Genomic DNA, 23,103 nt, shown 5'->3' on the forward strand with positions numbered 1-23,103 from the left:
CTACTCCCAAATACACGCATGTCACAACAACATGAATAAAATCATTCTCGTTTTTTGCATCATTTTGGGTGTTCCTAATTTTGTGACCTGTGAGCGTAATCATCTCCATGGACATGAAGTGTGCATGTCATCAAACTTACTTTTCAGCGCTTGGATGAGCGCCTTGCCATCCTTGATGAGCTCCTTGATAAACTTGCTGGTCTTGTCCAGCTCCAGTTCGTGGGATTTGAGTCTTTCCCTGAATTGCGGACTATCCAGGTAGCAGTCACTGAACTCTAGGGCGGGCAGTCCCATCTTCGCCCCCTTGCCTGCACACAAGCTGCTGGGACGAGCCGGCAACAATGAAAGCTCCGAGGAGGAACCAGCAGCGCTCCCTGACGTGGGCTGCTATAGCGGCTATTAAAGGAGGGTGCAAAAATCCGATTACAGGTAATCAACGTGAGAAATGGTACCCGAGGGAAAGCCTTACCTGCATAACCTTGCGGGAATATCTTCTGCAAAACCGGTTCGAGTCAAGCGCTTCTCTGGGCACGACACCAGCGCAACATCCAATGGGAGTAAATGTGAAAAGTTCTCAGAATAAATCCAATATGGCAATATATCGTCCAGATGCTCATGCAAACTGGTGCTGCATTCCTGTCGACCGAGTCATGCCGGAGAGGATAGTCCAGTCCGATGGGGGCGATGATGAAGAGGGAGGGAGGGAGGCAGGCTGCACAACAGAGCAGAGCAGAGCAGAGCAGAGCGCCGTCCAAATTGTGCACAACTCGCGTGAAAGCTTCGCTTCGACAGCTCGCGGTCAACCTACCACACGGCTAATTCGTGGACTGGCGTCTCTCTTGTGCAATCGGATGCATTTAAAGGAACCAGGGGCGGGCGTTGTTCCTTTGCAGATCACACATGGGGGGGAAAGGGGGCAAACAGTTGTCATTTCCCCCATCCCAAAAAACCCGCAGTACGGTATAGTCACAGCAAAAGTGTTAAGATAATATATAGGATGAAACAAATTTAGTCCATTTTGCTCAATTGCATATTTCTAAATAAGAAAAATAATAAATAGAAATATTCTCACCCTTTTCAGCCACTTGAGGCTGCTTTCACATACGTTATTGTTATTGCTTACTACGTGAAAAGTAGATGATTTTTGCCCACAGTAAAGGGATCCTTTTTTTTTCAGTAGAGGGATTCACTTGTTTTGAAGGGGGGTGCGGTGACGTCATGACAGCTAGAACTGACGGAAGAGGGTAACTTGATTGTAGCTCTTTGGCGTCCTCTGTTGGCATCAAGGAGGCAATACGTCTATTTTCTTTTTAAATAAAAAGCCTCATTTTAGAAACCAATGCGGTTGCAAAATAATAATATATGCACAGAATGTATGTTATAGAAGGACAAAAAGAAGGGGGGCACACAAAATGACAAAAATGGAATTATTCAAATGAGACCGGATGAGAAAATATCAGAAAAAACCCTATACATTGGAAAAAATGTAAACGTAATAGGAAAACTGTAGTACTATCAGACAAAAACACTTGAGTCACACCATTTGACAGTGCAGCTTTTTAAAGTCTTTTTATGATGGAGGTCCTCCCACGGAGCCACATGTGAACTCTTGACCTATGCTGTCATTATTCCCATCTATCCTTCTTATGAGAGTCATTCAGTAAATACCAAACCTCTCACCTTAATCACTGAGTTGCTGTTTCTACATCCTTCTATCAGTGCTGCAAAATTGCTGCATAAGGATGATCACAGATGACTCCATATTCCGCAATCAGATGAGTCAATTCATACAAAATTTCCGTTCACCTCCCCGTTGTAAGTTAAAAAGTACTCTTGCGCACTGTTACATCATCAGTCATTTCACGTTTATGGTGCTGTCTGGCCCTTTTACCGAATTCCCTCAAAAGTTACGTCACTGCCATCTGGAACTATTTCTATTTATTTACTAATTGTGAAATCACGTTTGATCATGTGAAGCATTTCCTGAGCTCCTATCAGAAAATGAGTTGTTTAGACCCAACTTCCTCACTCTCACTTGCTCCCTCAAACATTCTTCAGGTAATATAAGCGGAGAAGGCAGCGCGTCTGCTTCACATCACAAACCTCAAAGCCTCGGGAGGATGTCTGAAGGAGATGTGATGACGCTGCCGAGCAACTCGCAGGGTAACTTGTCTCGGCATGAGCCTCACACGCTCACCCGGCTGTACTGTTGCAATGGGGGCCACCATCTGAGGATTCTGCCGGATGGGACTGTCAATGGTGATCGGCTGGAAAATGACCTCTATGGTAAGTACGTTTTTATGCAATATAATAATTTTTATTTTTTTATTTTTCTAAAAAAGCCTTATCAGCCTTTCTGAAACTCAAAGCTACTTCTTGATTACAAATTAATTTAAAATAAGTAATTTAACTGAGGCTTTTGATCGACGCTAGCAAGTCAAAGTATCACTGTATATTGAAGATTTATGTTAACTGTTACTTGATCAAATCCGTCCACTATAACACAATATGCAAAATGTCATATGTGCTACGTAGACATCCTGAGGCTGCAGGCTACAAATGTGGGCGAGGTCGTGGTGATGGGTGAGCACGCCAAAAAGTACCTGGCCATGAATAAGAAAGGACGCCTCTATGGATCAGTAAGTTTCAACTCAAACTAAAGTTAAATAACACTATCAAAAATTGCAATTATTTTGTAATCATTCAAATGAACTTATATTGTAGTTGTACTATGTTCATTTTGGTTTCACTTGTCAATTATTTCACTGGTTCTTTTATCACAAACAAGATATTTAGGTTGAATTACCTAACATGTTTCAGCTTGTACTTCCAACACTGATGAAGGCGGAAGTACAAGCCGAAACATGTCAGGTAATTCAACCAAAATATCTTGTTTGTGATAAAAGAACCAGTTAAATAACTTATATTGTGATTAATATCATATATATTTAAAAAAAAATAGGACAGTTCCACTGTGTATAAAATAATGTAAAGATATGAATATATAAATTATCACAAAGATCAGTTGACTATGATTGGCCAATGTGAAGCTATTTTGGAAGGCTTTCCATGAAATTCACAATTTAAGGTAAGTTACGACATACTGTCATGACCAATAAGTGCTATCCTCCTCTGTGTTGCAGCTGACGCTCAACGATGAGTGTTACTTTCTGGAGAAATACGAGGAGAACAACTACAACACATATCGGTCACGAAAATACGAGTGGTACGTGGCGATCAAGAAGAACGGAAAAACTAAAGCGGGCCCCAAGGCGGATCTGACACAGAAGGCCGTCTTCTTCCTGCCAAGGTCGGCGGACGAGCCTTATGGCGCAGGTGAAACTCAACCACAGGATCAGCCAGGCGCTTGCAACGTTGACATTTGGGAGCCTTGCAAAAAAAAAAAAGAAGAATGAATAAAACATGAAACCTGGAGCACAATAGCACCCCCCCACCTCCAAAAAATGTGACATTGTCTGTAACACTATAAAAAGCTCCATTTATTTGGATGAGTCCATTTTTAAAAATAATGTATAACAATATTAATTATTTTGTAATATTTTTATTTTTCTGAAAATGATTTATACTCACAAAATGTTAATATGATTAACTTTCACATTATATTTCATACAGTTGTGTATGTCAATAAATAATTACACTCTTAGGTGTTATATTGTCAAGTTTCAAAAGCTGCCCACTTTTCTAACATGTCAGGACACGTTTCTTATTGTTGCAATTTACATGTAGCCACAAGAGGGGAGCACAGATCTAAATTTCAACTCAGATGAACTTCCCCTGTAGTCAAGCACTTGGCTGGAATTTTGGGTTTCAAACTAGAAGTTTGCACAGGTAGAGTCATTTGAACTCGTGCAAATATGGATGCATACAAAACAATATGAATTTCTTGGGAGGACAAACATTCTTGTGCGGTTTAAAACAGCTCAAATGAGTGAGTTCCTGTCAGGAGACAACAAGTCTGGATCTGATGATTCAATGAAGGCTAAAGTCGGTGCAGATGACTGCAGCTCAAACAAAGACAACGACATCGGATCGTCCTGACCGAGAAGAATTTGTCCCTTTTTCACATAATGTTCACAAACAAAGCACACTTCAACCTGTCACATATGTCTCTGTGTTTTCTTCAAAACTCCATTACAAGATGGGAAGTGACGTCGGACAGTTCCGGGCACTGGAATGTTGTGCCCCACCTTGGTCTTATCTATTGTATTGAAAAACAGCTACAGTGCATGTCAAACTTTTTGTGATAGTACATGGGTAATGAATACTAATAATAGAGTTCTAAATATTTCATAATATTTCATTTTATTTCTTTATTTTTGTCATCAAGTGTAGTGGTGGCCACCATGCATGGTGGGGCAGCGCCCCTTGTGCACTCGATTGGCCATCTGCCAATGCCACTTTTTTTTTTTTTAATACGGTCATCAAGCAAAATCGAAATGTGCCAATCCTTGCGACTAACAGTGTTACGCAACCTGTGACCTCTCTCTGAAAAGACACACAAGCGCACACACGCACACATCGTAGCGCCTAACAAAATGCCCCGACAAAGATGGAAAAAACAGTTGACGGCTTTTGTCACACAAGCATAGGAACAGGACTGCAATACACATACATGCACATTCACTCTTGCTCTCTCTCACTCACACACAGACACACAAACACACACACAAAGTGTTGGTTGGCCGTTGGCCTGTGGGTCTGCGCGGGGCAGGAAGGGAATCATACACTGTAAACTGAACAAGGGCCGGCTTCCTCTGGGAGTCCCGAAGCCTGACAGCAGCCAAGAACCTCTAACACACACACACACATACACACACACACACGGACATTCACTCATCTGTTACTCCTCTCTCTTTCCTCATTTCCATCTTTCTTTATTTGCCCTTCCTGCCTGCATCTCCTCCAACGTCTGTCTTTTTGCTTTGCTCCTCATCCCCTTTGCAATTCATCCACCTCTCCTCTCAGTTAGTCTTTTCGAAAATGTATTTTCTGTGCACATTTAAATGTCTATATTTCAATGTACTACTTATTGTGTTCATATTTTCTCAACCACTACCATCATAAATATGAATACAAACGTCACAGTGTACTAGGACATTTATCTGGGGTTGTAAATGTTCAACATGTTCAACCGCAGAAACTGTTTTAGTTCATTGTAAAATGAATAAATAGGCTACAGAAGAAAAGAAATGTGGATTAGAGTAGGAGCCATGCAAACACATTGGAAGGATACAAATTGATTGTCTTTATGCAAGTGGCTGGCGAGCAGTATAGGGTGCCCCCAGACTTTCACAAAAAGTCATCTGGGATAGCTTCCAGCTCCCCCGTGACCTTAATATAGAAAAGGAATGGATATTAAAAATAGAATTAAAAACTTCCTTGGCATATGTAACTAAAGCCTATTATAAATTCCAAACACTACAAAAGCAATGTTGTATTCGGGTAAATCAGATAATTTGCCACACATTGTGGAAGCATAATGACCTGATTAGTGATGGGGATTAAAAAGGTCACTCTGTTCTCTGCAGGCACACATACACACACGAGCGGAAACAGGGGGCTGCGTATCAGACAGCTGATCCTCAACCCAAAAAAGTGCTGACTCAGAACTTTTGATTGCCGAGTCGTGAGGTTTGAAGAGATGAGGAAGACAACTAGGGCCAGGTATGATTCAACATCATTATGGTTCTTGATTTTAGAGTGCGTGAGTAATAACACAATCAACAAGTTGCCTCCTTGTGGAGGTCATGCAAGCAAAGCATTGTGGGAGTCTATAAACCCAATGAGAGTTTTTTTCTTTGGGAAATTGAGCAGCAGAACACTGGTTGATGCCGCAATGGCATAAAATGGCTGCGCAAAGTATCCAAGCTGAGGCTTGGCTGCGCCAAGCAAAACAAAGGAAAAGTAGGCCAAAAACAACGCGAGATTTCAGCTTCCATTGTATTCCCTTAACCATCTAGAACAGCTTTGCGAGCCCTGCGGTACTGCTGGAAATAGGAACAACATTTGGTCAAACCTCTAATCAATTACGTAACCAATCTGGTTAGTTTCGTATACCCAAATATTTAAAATAAAATGTAGTTTGGTGTGACCAAAACGGATTCAGGTTAACATAGCTTGGTGTTGACTGTTCTCATTAGTTGTCATTTAATATACATATTGTATGATATACATTTTTTTTAAAAATTATATTATACCCTGCTATATTATTACCATTATTTGTCTTCAGTAAGAAGCAGGGGAAAAAAATCCTATGTAAGTTAGGGTCTATTTTGAGCAGCTACTTCGGTTACCTGCTAAGCGCTTGCATAAGTATGTACACAACGTCATGCACGAAAAGACAGAAGAGTCATCTCGTAAAACACAATTGAGCCTGTGATGAGCCCATTTTTCGACAGGATATGATGCAAAAAGGCCAAATTCCCTTTCCATGGAACAAGTCCTATTTTGGCCGGCCAGTGCGTAAGCAAAGCCACGACGCCCCCTTTTTTCCCCAGCGTCTCCTTTCTGGGAAAAAGACATCCGACTTGAACCTCTTATCTCTTCCATTTCCCTTTTCCTGTCATTGACAACATGAAAAGCAAAAGGAAACATAGATCACCAAACAGAGCTATTTAAGGCAAATAGCTCTCATTCCACACGTCCCGGATCGGCCGCAACTGTTTGACTGTGGCCCTGACCATGTCACTGCTCCCACCTTTTTTTATAGCTTTACTTCCTGGCTCGTTTTAGGCCACATCCTCGTGTGTGTATGTGTGTTGACTCGAGAAGCAACTATAATTGTCGAGAGGAATGTCTAATGCAAACCTTTTGAAGTGCTCCATTGTCTGGAGGGGAGGAGGTGACAAAAGAACATCAGGAAGTGATACAAGTGGTGCTTACAGTACATTTCCTCAAACAGCACACACACACAGACTAATAAACGTTTCTAGCAAATTGGACCACTCCCTTTTTTCTCGGTTTATGAACGCCATGGTTCACACACGGTCAATAAAAAGTTAAATAAGCCTGTTGCAAAGAAAAACAGCAGCACCTACAAGGGGTAAGGAAATAGTCTGTAAGATGAATTCAAGTGTAGGATGTTGTGAATGACTTTTCAAAATCATCTTACGCTATGTGGTCATTCGAATTTTGAACTCATTTGAGCCTTGTTGCTAACAAAACAGCAGTCCCAACCACGTTGCAGAAAAAAACCTGCACAGTATTTAAAGGCGTTGAAGTAATTAGCGTTTGAACTCTGTTGCTAACCAAAACAGCAGCACCAACATTGCCATGACTATTCAGATGAATTATGTAACTAGAAAATTAATCAATATTTAGTATTGACAAGCACTCACTTGTGCTCGTACGGAAACTAAACAAGAGTAGCATCAGATTATGTTTAAAAAAAAAATCATCCGGTTGTTTTGAACTTCCACACAGCAAGTCGGCCGACTCGGGCCAGGCCGGGCCGAGGCGAGCAGACGAGTTTAAAACAACTGCTGCTGGCTCCTTTCAAGTGGGGCATCCATGCTGAACGCCACTCTATTCTTGTCGGAGGGGGACAGCTCCCTGGCTTCAAAGTGCTGCAGCAGCACCGGCATGCTTTTCTGTCTCATTTCCAAAGGAAGCGCTCCGGGCACACTCTCAATGTTATTTTACGGCTCGGTGCTGCCGCCGGGGTCTTACGCGACTGACGGGACCAGGAAATCTGTCCTCCCCCATTTTTTAGTTTTTTTTTCTGGGCAGGGGTTTAGTTCTTTTCTCCTGCCCGTTCTCCCCTCCCACAAATTCAGTGTGTGTAATTTGACTAAAATGAACGCTGCAAAACTGCCCGTTCAAATGAAATACCATGTCTGTACTGTTAGATCGCAAAAAACATATTAACGTCCTCACACTATTTATTAAGTGAAGAACAGATGCTCCAAATACTGAGATCATTGAAGCAGAGGTCCAAATTCAAAAGAAGCTTGGGATTTAAAATGAAAAATTAAAAAACAATGTGCCTCGTGGTTCGGTAAAAATGCTTTATTTTGGAGTACGAGCGATTTGCTTGCCAATGCCTGAGGAAAGCGAGGCGGTGTGGTTGCAGATGGTGGTGAGGTGGAGCCCACATGACAAGTGTGTGTGTGTGTGCTCCTAACTTCTGGGAAGACAAATGACGGACGCTTGTTTGTCTCATCGATTTACTATTCCATCTATTTCATGCATTTTGTAAAGCTCTACTAAGGGTTCTCCATATTGTATTGTGCTTATTACTTTTTTTGCATTTTCATCTGTCACCCTTGACCCTGACCTACTTATTCAGTTCAGGTTTACTGGCAACACTCATTTTACACATGCACACGTACCCTACCATGGCCGAGATGACCAAGGCCCACCGTGTACAGTTACTCACAACCCCAGGAAGCGGAGGTATGACATCACCTTATCATCTCCTGTGGGCCCAAAGAGTGGGGGTGGAGGACTGCAAGAAGGAAGAGGAGGAGGAGGAGGGGTGGCAATGGGGAGAGAGCAGGTGGGGGTTGAGGAAGGGATGACAGACTGGAGAGCGGAAGAAAAAAAAAGATAAAGCCAAAAGAAAGATAAGCCAAATAAAGGGCAGCGGATGACATCATAGACCATGTTGACTTCCTGTGACAACACACACACACACACACACACAAGCTGTGGCCGTCAGTCACAGAACGACACACACTTAACATGGCATGCGTTAAAAACAGACCTTCGCTGCGGAGGGTGTTTTAATCCAGTTAGGCCTGCTCTGCGAAAGGAGGTCAGGTTGAGGAAATAAACGCGCCGCTGGCTTTTATTACTCACACATGACGGACACGCGCATTATCAGGACTGACAGTCCACTCACTTCTCGACTAATGATAAAGTCAGAACTTTGAAGATAAGGTTTCAATTTCATTGGAAAAATATTACAATATTACGAAATGAAGGACAGAGTTAAGCAATCTTACAGGGAAAAATGTTGCAATATTACAAAAATAACGTCAGCTAAATATAGCTGATAGTCATTATGCTTGGAATACAGAAAACAAAAAAATCTAAACACGCTTCTAGCATGTAACAAAAAGCTATACTTAACCTTCAGTGGACAATACAACTCCCAAAAATAACCAGGATTAACGTCACGGATGGGTGGAAATAGAAACACAAATACAAGTTCATAGGATAATTCATCACCCTGAGTGAATTGTGTACGATAAGTGCTTGGAGGAGAAACAATGGCAGGAAAATATGCACGTCATCAAGTGCTGAGCCAGTCTGGCTGGGAACGATAAACCATAATACGCATGGGTTCAGCAAGGCTAGAGTGCAATCTATTATAGTAAAAAAAAAAAAAAAGTGATGAAATGCTGCCTCCAAATTTGAAAATACAATCCATCTATTATGAGCTGTTTTCTTTCCAATTGGAACTACCACACTAGTACCTGCTTGCGTTGTAGCAACGTCGCCATGGTAACGCCCCCCTTACTCTGCACTGGTTCAGCAGTAAGGGGGGGCTCCTTTGCATGAGATAAAACAATTTCAACAAGACTTTTAAGACACCAGAGAACAATTTTAAATGAGGGGAATATGGCATCATATCTGATATGAGATGACAATGTACCAGTTTGTGTTGCCGTGAACTATAAGGATGCAATATCGCTCTCACGCTCACACGCAAGTATGTCTATACACACACACAGTCCCAGGTAGTCTAAATGTCTGCACAGGAAGCGGCACAAAACACGCTAAGTGTGTTGTTTCATTTTGCAATAAAGCTGTAAAAGGAAGCTTGCTATAATTCCCACGTGTTGATGCATAGAAAAATATGCACCACCACACGTCATCATGGGCCATAAGGGCATAGAATGGGAAGAGGCCATGGCATTTTCCACTCGTTAACAGTGGGAAAATGAGCAATCAGCCAACGAGCCCCGCTAGGACAATAGAAAGACTAATAGGATTTTCATCATCATTATTATTTTGCTTAGGCCAAGAAAACAATGACAATTTACCCTTGCATGTTAGCTTACAGGGGTTGGGCAGAAATCATATCCATCCATCCATCCATCCATCCATCCATCCATCCATCCATCCATCCATCCATCCATCCATCCATCCATCCACCCACCCATCCATTTGATTCATAATTTGACTCTGATCCAAAATAGAATCTAACAAAGCTTGTGTTAACATCCAAGGTGAACCAACAACACACATGAACCCTTTCAGAGAAAGACATAATCGCATTTTCCAGCAGCGCCATTGACTGAGACATGTCGTCCGCTCGGCATCACAATGTGGCATTGAGCTATAAATGGATCCCCCCGCGCTATTTATAGCATCACCGGATCAGATGGTGGGCGGAAGGCACCGTCACACGACACCGAGAAGGTTCCGACCTTCTCCTACACGCTCTCATGTGGCCTTTGTGTGCTTCCTGATCGGGGTTACCCTCAAAAGTGCTTGCGTCATCGACCGCAATACATCAATCCTGACACAAAAATCAGTGAATGGAATATCAAGAGGAAGTGAGGAACCACAACGGCATGCATTTATCTGTGTGTGAGAGAGAGTGTCAGCGTATGACTAAATATAGCCTTGTTTCCCTGGTAACACCTGAGGATCATACTAATAGTGTTGGCACAACATCCACCATCGGCATGCTCGTTCATAAAAATGCCAAACTGCCAAACTGCCTCCATGTGAATAAATATGACATGACATCATATCACGGACAATGTGAATCAAGCCTTTAGTTGAGCGGATGAAAGAGAGCGATCAGCCAGGCGGAACAATCCGTGATGGCTTTTGTGCCACATCCACAAGTCTTCGGTCGGGGGGGTACCCCAGTGGATGGGGGAGACCGGCCATAAGGGATGTGCAAAAGACTTCAGTGAATTTTAAAAACACTCTCTACATCATCACCTTAGGCGGTACGGTACGTCCACCCCTGCTCTGATGGCCGCCATGCATTTGATGGAAAAGTCGCCCCTACCAACACGGCCGCCACTTTTTTTTTAATCTCCATTTGTGATGAAAACCATCTTGTGTAAAGGGGCCCCTTAAGGTACCAAAGCAGACCACCTCCATCTGTTGGTCACTATGTACATCTTGAAGAGGTGTGGTCACATCCGTCAGGCGTTTTGGATAGCAGCAAGAGTGCTATTGTATAAAGTGACAAGACCATCAAAGGACGTTTTTTTTACGACTGCGGTGTTCAAAGGAACAGTTTGATATGTTCAAAGCATGCAAACACACCACGGGAGACCGAGAGAGGCTGCTGGCGAATGGAAAGTTCAGAGTTAAAGACAGCCACGGATGACGCCTGTGAGAAAAGGCCTCCAAAAGGCATTTGATAGCGCTCCTCAAGGAGCGAAGCCGAACCTACATCTCGTTTTGTCATTCGGACTCTGGAGTGATGGCAATGCTTCCCACATGTGCTTTTAAGGCACTCTGACCAAAACAACAGTGCGGAAAAATATTCATAACAAATACATTCTTCTTTACATTTCAGAGCTGCAGCCTGAAACTGCATATATGAGCAAGCAGTGTGCTTCATTTTTTACGAGTGTGGGAAGTGAGTATGGTGCGAACGAAAGTAGGTGGCGCTAGTGTGGGTGGTGTAGCTATGTGGTGTTGGAGGTGGCAACCTTCCCCAGACCTCACCAACTAATCCCGTTCATAACAAAGGCCTGCCTCTCTGCTCGGCTGGACTCTGAGCCCGGCCGGGCCCGGCCCAAAACCCTGCTGTTTACAATATCCCTACTCTTGCTTTTTGAAAAAGAGTTTCATGGTTCCGACTTGAGGGACAGACCGAGCTGGTGTGTGAACGCGTGTGAAGGGGGTTGGAGAGTTGCGGAGAAAGAGGCCACAAAGGTGCTGTTTTGTCCAGCGGGAACAAGGGAGCTATTACACAAGACATGGGGAGAGGAAGGAAGGCAGGAAGGGAGGAAGGGAGATTGAGGAAGGAGGAGGTGGAGGAGGAGGAGGAGGCGGAGAAGGCCCTGTGGAGGATTAGCTGGCTGGCCAGCTGCTCCCTGAGGGACGAAACATAAGAGACACTTTTATTCTGACAGGAAGACTTGACTCTCGAGAGCCCGTGAAGAACAAGAGGCTGGATTTGAAAAGAATAACATTTAGGGGGAATCTACAGTATCCCCAGAAAAATAAACACCACCCTTGCGTGGATGCTTCCAGATTAGGGAGGGAGGTCAGAGGCAACGGGGAGGAAAAAAAAAGGGACGAGTGCTGGAAAGTCTTGCATGAGAGCAGAAGAATAATCTGGCTAGTCCAAACCCTGTTGCTAACCAAAACAGCATCACCCACCGACGCACATAAACGCACTCTCAGCTCGTGTTGTACGACGAGGTCCCTGTGCAGTATTCAAGATGATCTTCTGTTACACGTCTTTATCCACGATTAGAGATGATGTATTGGCCGCTACAACATTTCCACATGTATTGTCATTGTTTTGTCAAGATAGTGAGGCCGGACAGAACATCTGGACTTCAGGGGACATTGGAGATGCTAAAGACTCCCTAGATGCCCTGTTTTCTTTGAGATTCTTGCAAGCAGAGAAAGTTACCAAAATATCAGTTTACGCTCATCTTCAATGTATCATCCCACGCAACCAATGTCTTATTTTTGAGAGCCCAGTTCGAAAACATGCAGTCAACCAATCAGGTATATTCTAGCACAAAACAAAATCTGCCTTTAATTACAAGCTCAGTTGTGATTATCGGAGACATTTTATTTATTGTAATTTGCAGTTGTGTATTATTATTTTGCAAAGCTGTAAACAATTTGAAGCTTTCAAAAAAGTCAGGTCCCTCGTTTGATAAAGATTTTCCTTCACCCATTCAAGAACTTCAGATTTTAAGAAGGCCATCTCAAGATGATGCAGTGAACGTTGGACTCAATGTACGGCGCATATGACACGCTTAAGCAGGATCATGTGTTCCTGTGGGCTGCAGGGATGCCTATAAGTGGCGTCTGACAGCCCACAGGAGCCGTAGCTCTTCCCCAAGAAGACAATAATGATATCTCCATTGACGCACACCAGTAGGTCATTCTGACACAGCTCGCACGGCGCCTGAAAGCATCTCGCAACAATTCGCCAGACGACGTCTACCAGTTTTCTTTCTTTCCTTCCTGCCCTTGCGTCCGCGTTTACCTCGCTGTCTTCTTCTCCATATGGCAGCCATTTGTCTGGAGGAGGTCTGTCAGACATAAATAATAGCTTATGAAAAAACTCAAGGAGAAAGCTGAGGGACAGGCTGGCTGGGGGCGAGGAGGGGAGGGGGGGGTAGCTAAATCGCTGCATTTATCTCGTTTGGCTTTCAGAACTCAGACAAGGTGGAAGAGTGGAGCACCTCAAGTACAGTGGTAGCTGTGCTTAACGACTTTCATCAATTGGTTTAGCATAGTTACTATTCATTTCGTGCAAAATATCCTTATTTTTATATTCATCCATTCATAGCAAGTCAAGCTCCGCACGAATCTGCATGTGCGCGTGCATCGTGATTAACATTCGCCCCAATTCGCTGAGGGACACGCATTCTAAGCCCTTCCTTCCTGCTCCGAGTGGAATTCTCATTAGCTGATAACTACTTTTCAAGAGAGCGCTGCATTCCTCCGCTGGATACCGGGCGGGGGCCTTGCTCGCAGGACCCCACAAAACACACACGCACAGGCATACAAATGGATTCAGATACACTAAATGCGATTTGCAACTTTTTGCTTTTGACTTTTGGGAGTTTCACCGTACTACTGTGCGCCAGTAAGCAGACTTTAAATTATGTGTCAATGTTTTTTGGGGGGGGGGATTTATGTATAAAAGTATTAGTGGTGTCGGTGCATGGTATCGGTGACTTCTAAAAAGTTGATACTTGTATTGTCTGGGGGAAAAGGGATATCCCTAAATATGTATTTTAGTCATATATTTAATATTCTTTTTATGAATTAGTGGTTGGGTTCAGCAACAGGTGGATTTTTTTTTTTTTCAAAACTATAAATGACAACATATGGTAAAAGCCATAAGTTTTTATAGGGCAAACTAAAAACAAACTATGAAAATATCTCGAAAAAAAAAACTATTTAGAGACAAATAAAGCCATCTCTGCAAAGCAATAGGTGCCCCCCCCACACACGCTGACTCCGACTGGCCCGGTTGGAGATCTCCATTCAACTCCTCCAAGGCTGTAAACCTTTCATCAGTAGAAAATCGTGACAGAACGTGAGAAATCTGAAAGACTGGACTGGTAAACCACGGACGCAAGCATTTGAGCCCTCGGGGGACTCAGCCAAACTGTTTTGAACCTGCTCCACAGCTAAGCGTGGCTAAACATTTTGAGGTTCTTTGTCATCTCCGGCACACCTCGTTGCCTTTTGCTCTGATGTTGAACTTTGTATGAGTCCTGCATGAGACCTCAAGGATTAAAAACACTTTGGAGAATTCTGAAGAAGTGTCGAAATGTGCAACGGTGTCAATGCTGACAAGGAAGGGGGGGGAAGGAAAGTGACATTTGGAATGTGGATGCATGTGTCCCTGATGTCCATGTGCAAAAAGGTGGCGGGTGAGAGATTCGTCAACCAATGAGCATCTGGGTCATATTCTTCTTCCTGTGTTTCCAAATAATATATATAATCACGACTGATCAGCATCCGGGATTAACAGTCCAAACATTGTGGATTTTATTGACCATACCTGTCATGTCAGCACATGACACCTTTATGGCGAGCATCTTGTCCAGATGTGTTTTAAGCAATGATGGACGATTCAATATTTATTTAAGAGTACATGAAAATATTTTTGTTTCTTGCAGCATTTTTTTTTTTTTTTGCACAAGCTATGGGGCAAGTGAAGCTTTGTAGTGCTGCAAAACTTACTATTATTATTACTGTTCGTAAGGGATTTTTTTTTTGTTAATTTGGAAGTAAATAGTAGATTGAGGGCTGAAATTATATTCCAAGGCTTGGAGTAATGGGCCAGCTCTACCGCCCACTTAGGCCTCATTCAACTCATTTGTCTGGCTCCTTTCCCTCTGCATGAACACTTCCTCTCAGCCTGTAAAATGATCACCGGACGACTGCTTGATTCGCCTCTGAGCTTTGCTTTCCACTCATCTACTTTGCTGCTATTTCCACTTTTGCTTGAGCAGCTTCCGTCCCACCTCCGGACATGTAACCTTAATTTGCTACAACGTGGATCTCGGCCCCTTTTTTGCCTTCAGTCAGTTTTATATTAGATGAAGGTCTTCACTGATTTCACTTGCACGCACAGTAAGGCAGCTATTTATCTAGTATGATTTTTTTAGCCAAAATAAAATATTACCAGTTTTGGTCCATTGAAATATAGAGGCCATCACTGGTAGTGGAAGTCAACAGGTGATCAACAGTTTCATTATAGAGTTTGAATTAAAGAAAAATTCATTTTATGGAGAAAAGTAGATTCACGCAAAGAAGACTGGGTGGAACTGAAAAGTAATATAAACATGAACTCACAGCAACTCTGGAGTGATCAGTTCAAGACGATGGAAATGGAATACATCCAAGGACTGTGTGAAAGATTTTCAGACAATTTATTTGAAATACTTGATTGTCTGATATTTTGCTGCTCAACCCAAAAAGACAGACAACAACTAACTGTGAACTCTTTCTGGCTGCTGTGCAGGAATTTGGGCTTTTTTCTCCCTTAGGTAAATCTTTTATGGAAAAGGGTTTGTGGCTTTAGCCTGCTGCACTCAAGCTGATGTTTATGGAAGGAAGTGCACCTTCCATAATTTATGTATTAACTGAGTGTGTGTGTCCACTTGTGACGTTTTCTTCAGAGGATTGTTCATTGTCTCTCTTTGTCAATGGACTGTCAAATTGTTACGAGAGAACGTATTGCTTCTTCCTGTGGCCGCTCTACCACGTCAGGAACAAATCACGGTTGTCCATAAAGATCCCCAAATCTTTGCGTCCCAATCTGAAACTCCAGATTTTTGACGCTCGTACGATCCAGCTGGAACGTTTGTGTCCAGAAAGCTACTAATGACTTCAGCAGAAGAGCTTCAAACATCCTCTCGGCCGTCGCCAGAGTCAGGTTGGCAGATGTTCTGAGCTGCCTCTCAGGCGTTTGGCGTCTTTCGAGTAGATAAAGAACGCGGTGTGCTTTCGGTAGCACGATACCCGTTAACGATAAGATGTTCTGATATTTAAGAGACAAGTTTGCCTCAAGTCTCAAAGGCAAGGGATCCTGTTCTGGTCCATATGTTTGTTACGTCCCACTCTGTGATGAACGCACAGGCATGTCTCTGGCCACCTGTTGAAGCCATGAATCCGCTTTGCTCCAAACATCTGCTTTCTTTCAAACACATGATCTGGGATGCGAGGGTTCGTAACGAAAGAATACAAAGCTTTGACACGCTGGCTGGGAGTCAGCCTGGCTTTTGACTTCTCGCTCTCCTGCCAAAGCCCGAGGTGATGAGAAAACCTTTCTCTTGAAGGAAGTATCCTCATCCGTCATTCTCTACCACTTTCCAGTCAAGTTTGTTAACTTGCCATAATAAAAGTGCATCATATATTGCAGGTAGACGCTCTTAGTGTCTTCCCAGTTTTCCTTGTAGACCATAGTCTGCTATTTCACTGTTGCTAAATAGCGATTCCAGACCGCATTGCCAGGGCTATTTTTTCATCCTGGAGGACCAGCAAAGCTTCTGAACAGACTACTGTTGGGCCCCCGGATGTACTTTTGTCTGTTTCCAGCCATTACTGTCAGTCAACCATTCAACGATGTCGATGATGGTGAAGAATCACTACCAACAAACTGAGTGTTACGGATTAGAGTTGGTGCAAACTTCAGATCAGAAAGAAAAATTGAATACATTCCACGTTAGCTCATTTTGGGTATTGGTCAACTTCAAGGTCAATGCCGATCCTGGTTCCAGATGTTATGGAAAATTTTCCAAACAGGAGAACCTTAGCACTTCTTTTTTTACCAAAACAAACCGGGACCCAAGAGGAGCCACAAAATGGCATAAATTCACATTTGGGCTCCAGCAAATGGGAGTCTCATCTCCCACGTACATACGTATCCGGTTGATTCACTTGTTACACCGGGGCCATTACAGTGTGGCTTGGGTTTCTCCCGAGCCTTCCCACACAGAGAAGATCTTTGTTCTGTTTTGAACTGTGAACAATGAGACGCTCTTGGAAAAGAGGAATCCAACTGTTCCCAGGATCCTTTTCACCTGCACCAGAAAACAACGGGAAGAATGGGGACGTTCTATCAAGGGGGGAGTCCTGTGATGGAGAACATCAATGTATGGTAGTAATTTACAGACGACGGAACAAATGAATGTTTGATGTTCCTATAGTCAATGGTAACATTTGCGACATTTCCACATCCATCCATTATCCACACCGCTTATCCTCATGAATTCATATGCTCCTATTTTCAATGTGGAAATTGGACTGGAGCATTTGACCAACAGCCTCATCACATGGAGAATCGAGCGGAAGCATAGTCTGGCTTGAAGATGTGAAACACACTCGTGGGACAAACTCACTACACAAACATTATCACAAGGCCTGCTAAACCAGTTTGATCATCAACCAGTTTTCTTGCCAGCCACCACTTCCGCTTTTTTGGACTTTGAAGTTCCAGCGTGCATGCGTGTGTGCCTGAATGAGCGGACAAGGCCCTGATATTAGCTCGAGTTCAACTTGGGTTAAGGTGAGGATTAGAGTTAAGGCTGCAGGAAATGAATGGAAGTCAATGTAATGTGCTTGAAGTGATGTGATGGTAGGAAGTCATCCGTGTGTGTGTGCGTGTGTCTTCTCAACGCGGTCTCAGAGGATGTAAATCACCCTGTCCAAAGTGATCACTGTGAAAACATCCTGTGTGCGTGCTGAGACACCACCATTCCCCATTGCACACACACACACACACACACACACACAAACACACACACACAAGGCTATAATATGGTATGAGCTAGTTGAGTGAAGGGAAAAATATCAACAGTAAAACTTCCAAAGTGGGACACAAGCCGTTCCTGGTTGCCTTCCAAGTGGTTCCATTTTTTTATACAGTGCACCAAAGAGAACATAATCAATCAACATTAAAAGTCAAATAAAGTTATATTACTAAATTTGAAAAACAGTCAAACTTAAATATAGACACATTTCATTGGATTGCTGACTTTTTGCGGGACTTTGCTAAATTTCTGGTTCTATCGGGATCATCACACATTTCTTCTTGCACCTCTGAAACTTTTTGGGCGGGTTGGCTTTCCAGTAACATGCCTATGAGAGTGTGTTGTTCCATTCGACAGCTATAAATAACATGGAGACATCTGTGATAACAAGCTATTGAAATGATGCAGATGAGTGTGATGCGGCCTTGCATGCAAGGGACATATTGGAGAGTTTGTCAGTGATTGGCGGGGGCGGGGTGGGGTGATGCTTTCCAGACAGGACGTCCACTACTTAGTAAACATCTACACGCAGTAAATCAAGTGTAATGCTTTTTCTGAGGCTTTTTTGTGGGTGTGACAACATCAATACCAATGATGGCAAAAGGAAGAATGTCATAGAACCAGAAATGGACTGGAAGCAATTGCGGCATGGTGGTAGCATAATGCCACCATAGTGTTGATGTGAAGTCGTCAAGCAAAAACACAAAGACTCATAGACTCCAAAAGCAAATCAACTATTGACTGAACTAAATAAATCTTAAAATAATGCATTAGAAAAGAACTGTATGCTTGAAGCATCACCTTTCTTATAAAACCAGAATAAATGAAATGCCAAGTTATTTTTATGACCATTTTTGAGCAATTAAATGAGGATCTACTAGACTTCCAAGTAATTAGATAATAAATATCAGTAAATAGACGGATAAAGAAAACAGGAACCAACTATTTTATCTTATCTACTGTTTACAACTCCATTGTGCAGAGACTCTCAAGAGGTTTTTTTGGGCTATTCGTCACCATGTATGTGTTTTCATCCAATCACTGATGAGTTACACTTTGTCACTTCCACAAAAGGCAACACTTCCTGTGGTGAAATGTCAATAAGGGGTTGTGATTGAAAGGTAAAGGCGGTAAAGCTAAATTGCTCTATGACACTTTGTTTATTGACATTTTGGCCTCAAAGTATCACATACTGAAGAAAATTAAACGTGTTGATTGGGACCAGGCTTATCATTTTCATTTGAGTTCGTTTTTTCTTATTCAATTTGTTTTCTGGAGTGTTTTTTTTTTAGTTTGTAGACACAGTTTGTGTTTTAGTGTATTTTGTTTTGTTTTAGATTTTATTTATTTTTTTAGATTGAAATTTGACAAGGTGGTCACCTCCCACCCTGCATTTGTATGACTTCATTGCACCGAGATGAAGGCCTGGCAATCGAGGGTTGGCACCATCATGTGAGAAAGGGGATATAGGCAGGGGGGCACGACAGTAGGTGGGTGGCTCGGCCATTGTGAGGGTTTAGGCTACTGTTAGCTAGCAGTGGGGGCACTGGAGGTGAAGTGAGGGTGTGACTGACACTTGGATAGAGGTGACTGGCAGGGGGTGACTGGGGGATAATGGCGTCAGGATGCGGGTGTGCCGCATTGTGCGTGGGCGCGACAACGCATGGTCTCGGTGTGTGTTTTTTCAGGTGTCCGTGCAACCCTGCAGGCCCTGGAGGAAGAGGTGGCAGCTCATTAGCCTGATCAAAGAGTTCACTTCCCCTCTCTGCTTCAACACGCACACACACGTTCACCTGGGAAAAGCCCAGGCTAATCTGCTAAAAATCCGGGGGGCCTCAATTAAACAAAATGTGGATGCGGACGTGAGATGGAGAAAGGGAGAGGTCATATGTCAACGCTTCAGGTCAGAAAAAGAAACGATAGATCATCAGGAAATTCATACCTTGACAGCATTAGTGACAAGTGAGCATTATTAGCTTTTTGGAAAGTCAACATTTTTGACACAGGATGTCATTATTTGAAGCTGGTGTACCTAATTCATAGTCACGTGGATATTATGAAGGAGGAAATATAACAAATGCTTTTCAGGAATAGAATGGAGGACCGACATAAACGTCATCAGACTACACAGTAATCATCAGAAATTGACCTCCAAGAGCTGAAATGAATCATCTTAGTTGAGCATTGTCATGTAAAAATAACCACAAGTCGTTTATTGTCTCCTTTATGCATAGTGAATCAGATTCTGATTCATATCCTGGGGCTTGATTTTTTGTTCCCCCCCTCAGTATGAAAACTTGCCACCTCATCGTCGGTCACAACAAAAGAGGCGCTGACTCACGGGAGTCACGTTTGAGCCACATCCTCCTCCCAAGTCACGTTGTCCTATTGTGATGTGTCAAAATGAAGGAACGCACGTGCAGTCAAATCTTATTTTGCTTAGTTTAGTGATGCGAACAGGCAGTCCTTATCTCAGCAGCTCTCATCCCTCTTCGAGTGTGCCTGACTCCATTTCTTCCTTTCTGATTTGAGCTTGTGTCCACTATACACATATAGTATGCATGTGTATATATTGTGTATATAAGCCTTCTCAACATTTTAGCAAAAACTAAAAAAACTCTTCCAGTTCAAGTTTAATGTCAAAATAAAACAGAATCATACTGAATGTTTTTTAATTATGTCGATAATGGGTCACTTTTAAGCATCAGGTTCGCCTTGAAGGCGAGCGCATGACCTCATGCCACGTCAAACAACTCAAAATCCCTTTCAGTTCTTTTCATCTAAAAATGTTTTGCTCAAAGGCGACCCCCCCACACACACAACTTCACGGTCTGAGTGGGAAGTAGCCCCCCAGCCGGGGCTAAGGGGAGGAACGTTGACCCTTGAACTTTTCTTCAGAGAAGTGACAAGACCCCGACTGCACTCCGACCCTTAGGGGGCAACCGATCGCTAAAGCGTGACGTGCCACGAGGGCCGTTGCCTCACGGGCCCTCGGCGACGCTGGCATTCTGAGCATTCCAAGTTTGTCACACACACACGCATAGACGAATTTAAAAAATCCTAAACACACAATAAAGACATTTTTGCTCCAAACTTCGTCGTTTGGCACGGTTATTAGTTTGACTGTGTATTTTGCGGCCTGTTGGTTGTACTTTGCTATTTATGTACTTGTATGTATGACAAGCCTCAAACCAACGCTAATGTGTTTTCATTTTCCCTTCCCGCATGTGTGCGTGCGTGCTTGCGTGTGTTTGTGTGGTTCAAGCTCCGAGTAGTGCAGGCCGCAGCCCGTCCGGTGTTGCTGTCTAACATCAAACTCAACAAACACACTCACACAAGCACACAAAGACACACACAGCCAGACACAAAAACACAATTTACTAGTAGTGATCCAGACAGAAGCAGACCTGGCTACACACTAATTACATGCCTTGAATTAAACATAATATTAACCGGAGGCTGGACAGTGGAAAACATGGACGCCTCGCCAACACACATGTATGGATGTTGTCATCAAACACAATATTTCTATTATTTACACTGCTCAAGTTAGGTTTGCATTGCCATGTCGCAGTGTTTTTATTACTTTAGACTATTATGTACAATACGAGGACTTCCTTGATACCGATAATCAAAATTGTGTGATGATAGCTCAGCACAAAATATCATAACGTACATCAAGTTTTTACTGTCCTTACAAAACAATGCTATCTGTGAGAACAAATATAATTGAAATCAATAACTAGATATTTTAGCAGCGTTAGCACTGCGGCAGTTCAGGGGTCAGGGAAAGCAGTACATTGGCAGCTGAGAACGACACACCGTTTTGGTGTGTAAGAACATTTCGGCCGGGTACAAGCTTGTCAACATGGAGGTCACAGGCTTGAAAATATAGTCTGCCTGACCTCAGCGGTCACGGCTATCCAGGCTGCGAGTGGAAACAAACAGTGGCGGTGAAGTGAAAAGATGGCTGATTCATGTCCTTCTAAATATAAACCCACACACTTACTAAAAATGACCCCCACCTCTTCCCCGTCAACATATATTTGGCTTTCAATGTTTTCCCATCATGGCGGCAGTATAAGGAAACCAGAAGAGTCGTGGTTGGCCCAAAAGTAGGGATTTCTAATTCTTGGTCTCAGACATCAAACAAGATCAAACAATACTGATTTCTGTTAGGAACTCAATTAAGAAGCAAAATGTTTAACATTTAACTTTAAGGGCACTTTGTAGATTAAATTTTTTTCCATCATCATTCGAGTGAGTATTTATTTGACTAATTATAACCGCTTCCCATGCACAAAATCCCATTGTGTTGCATTCAGGGCGGGCCAAAAGCCATGCAGTTCTTTTATTCTGATGACTTTGGACACTCAGACCCCCCGTTACACACCTCGCCTAACTCCAGAGCACACAAACACACCTCCCGAGCAGGCGGGCCGCAAAGGAAGGAAGTCAATATTTGAGGAGTTAAAGCTACCTAGCCTCGAAATACGCCTCTTTTACGATGGGCAAACGAAAGACTTTACTACAGAGCTGCTTTTAGCTTAATCCCACTGTGTGCTCATGTCGGTTACAACATGTCACAAACAATAAACATTAGACGAAAATAATTATACAGGAATGTTATGCCAGGCAATAAAATAATAAGCACATATTTTGAAGTCTAAATATGACATTACTTTAACAAGGTGATGATATTTGGGGAGGAAAAAAATGTAGAAAATATTTTTTGACATTCATATGAAATGTTTTAACCTCATTGATGCTCTCAGATCAAATGAATAAAATAGAATAATCAATGAAACTGACCCAGGAACTAATAGAGATAAGATGATCATCCAAGAGAAGGCAAAACACATTGCTAAATGTTCCTGTACAACACAAATATTTAGAGGAAGCAAACTTAGCCAACTTGCAAACTCAGGGTCAGTAAATAACTTTTTTTGTGTTTGTATGCGCATGTGGCATTGGCGAATGTTTTTTTTTTTTTTTCAAAATGGGCCTGTCTTTTTTAATTGCTAGTTTTGTGCGGAACATGGTGTGCTTTAAACCGGGACTGACATTTCAAATGACTGTTTTTCGGAGCACAGTTCGCGGGATTTATTTGAAAGAGGAACCAGGGTTCGCCAAAAGAGCTGCG

The 23,103-nt window shown here is 42.8% G+C and overlaps 2 protein-coding genes across 8 annotated transcripts in view; one reads left to right on the top strand and one right to left on the bottom strand.

The window, feature by feature from the left end:
• Nucleotides 1-23,103, bottom strand: part of LOC148386691 (rho GTPase-activating protein 26-like) — a 76,613-nt gene that overhangs the window by 34,127 nt on the left and 19,383 nt on the right. For 3 of the 7 annotated variants that reach the window (XM_088399498.1, XM_088399503.1, XM_088399502.1), the window contains exons 4-9: nucleotides 3,105-3,390; nucleotides 2,104-2,267; nucleotides 1,073-1,273; nucleotides 809-885; nucleotides 470-712; nucleotides 141-396 (exon numbers count right to left, since the gene is read on the bottom strand). In XM_088399498.1, the coding sequence (XP_088255624.1) occupies nucleotides 141-294 (154 nt within the window). In that variant the 5' untranslated portion in view covers nucleotides 295-396; nucleotides 470-712; nucleotides 809-885; ... (1 more) ...; nucleotides 2,104-2,267; nucleotides 3,105-3,390. Of the gene's footprint in view, nucleotides 1-140; nucleotides 397-469; nucleotides 713-808; nucleotides 886-1,072; nucleotides 1,307-2,103; nucleotides 2,809-3,104; nucleotides 3,391-23,103 lie in introns of those variants that run through there. The other 4 variants (XM_088399500.1, XM_088399499.1, XM_088399501.1 and 1 more) reach the window with 4 other exon arrangements.
• LOC148386693 (fibroblast growth factor 1-like) lies at nucleotides 1,968-3,664 on the top strand. The gene is made up of 3 exons (XM_088399510.1): nucleotides 1,968-2,286; nucleotides 2,536-2,639; nucleotides 3,144-3,664. Exons 1-3 carry the CDS (start codon nucleotides 2,121-2,123, stop codon nucleotides 3,414-3,416), a joined length of 543 nt encoding a protein of 180 aa, XP_088255636.1. The 5' UTR covers nucleotides 1,968-2,120; the 3' UTR covers nucleotides 3,417-3,664.

The sequence above is a fragment of the Syngnathus floridae genome, chromosome 15 (genome assembly GCF_059516105.1).
Source record: "Syngnathus floridae isolate MCC-2025c chromosome 15, RoL_Sflo_1.0, whole genome shotgun sequence".
NCBI lineage: Eukaryota > Metazoa > Chordata > Actinopteri > Syngnathiformes > Syngnathidae > Syngnathus > Syngnathus floridae.

Coding starts and splice junctions, on each gene's coding strand:
- LOC148386693 (XM_088399510.1), top strand. CDS start 2,121: ATGTCTGAAGGAGATGTGATGACGCTGCCGAGCAACTCGCAGGGTAAC. Junction 2,287..2,535: donor GCTGGAAAATGACCTCTATG/GTAAGTACGTTT, acceptor TGTGCTACGTAG/ACATCCTGAGGCTGCAGGCT. Junction 2,640..3,143: donor AAGGACGCCTCTATGGATCA/GTAAGTTTCAAC, acceptor TCTGTGTTGCAG/CTGACGCTCAACGATGAGTG.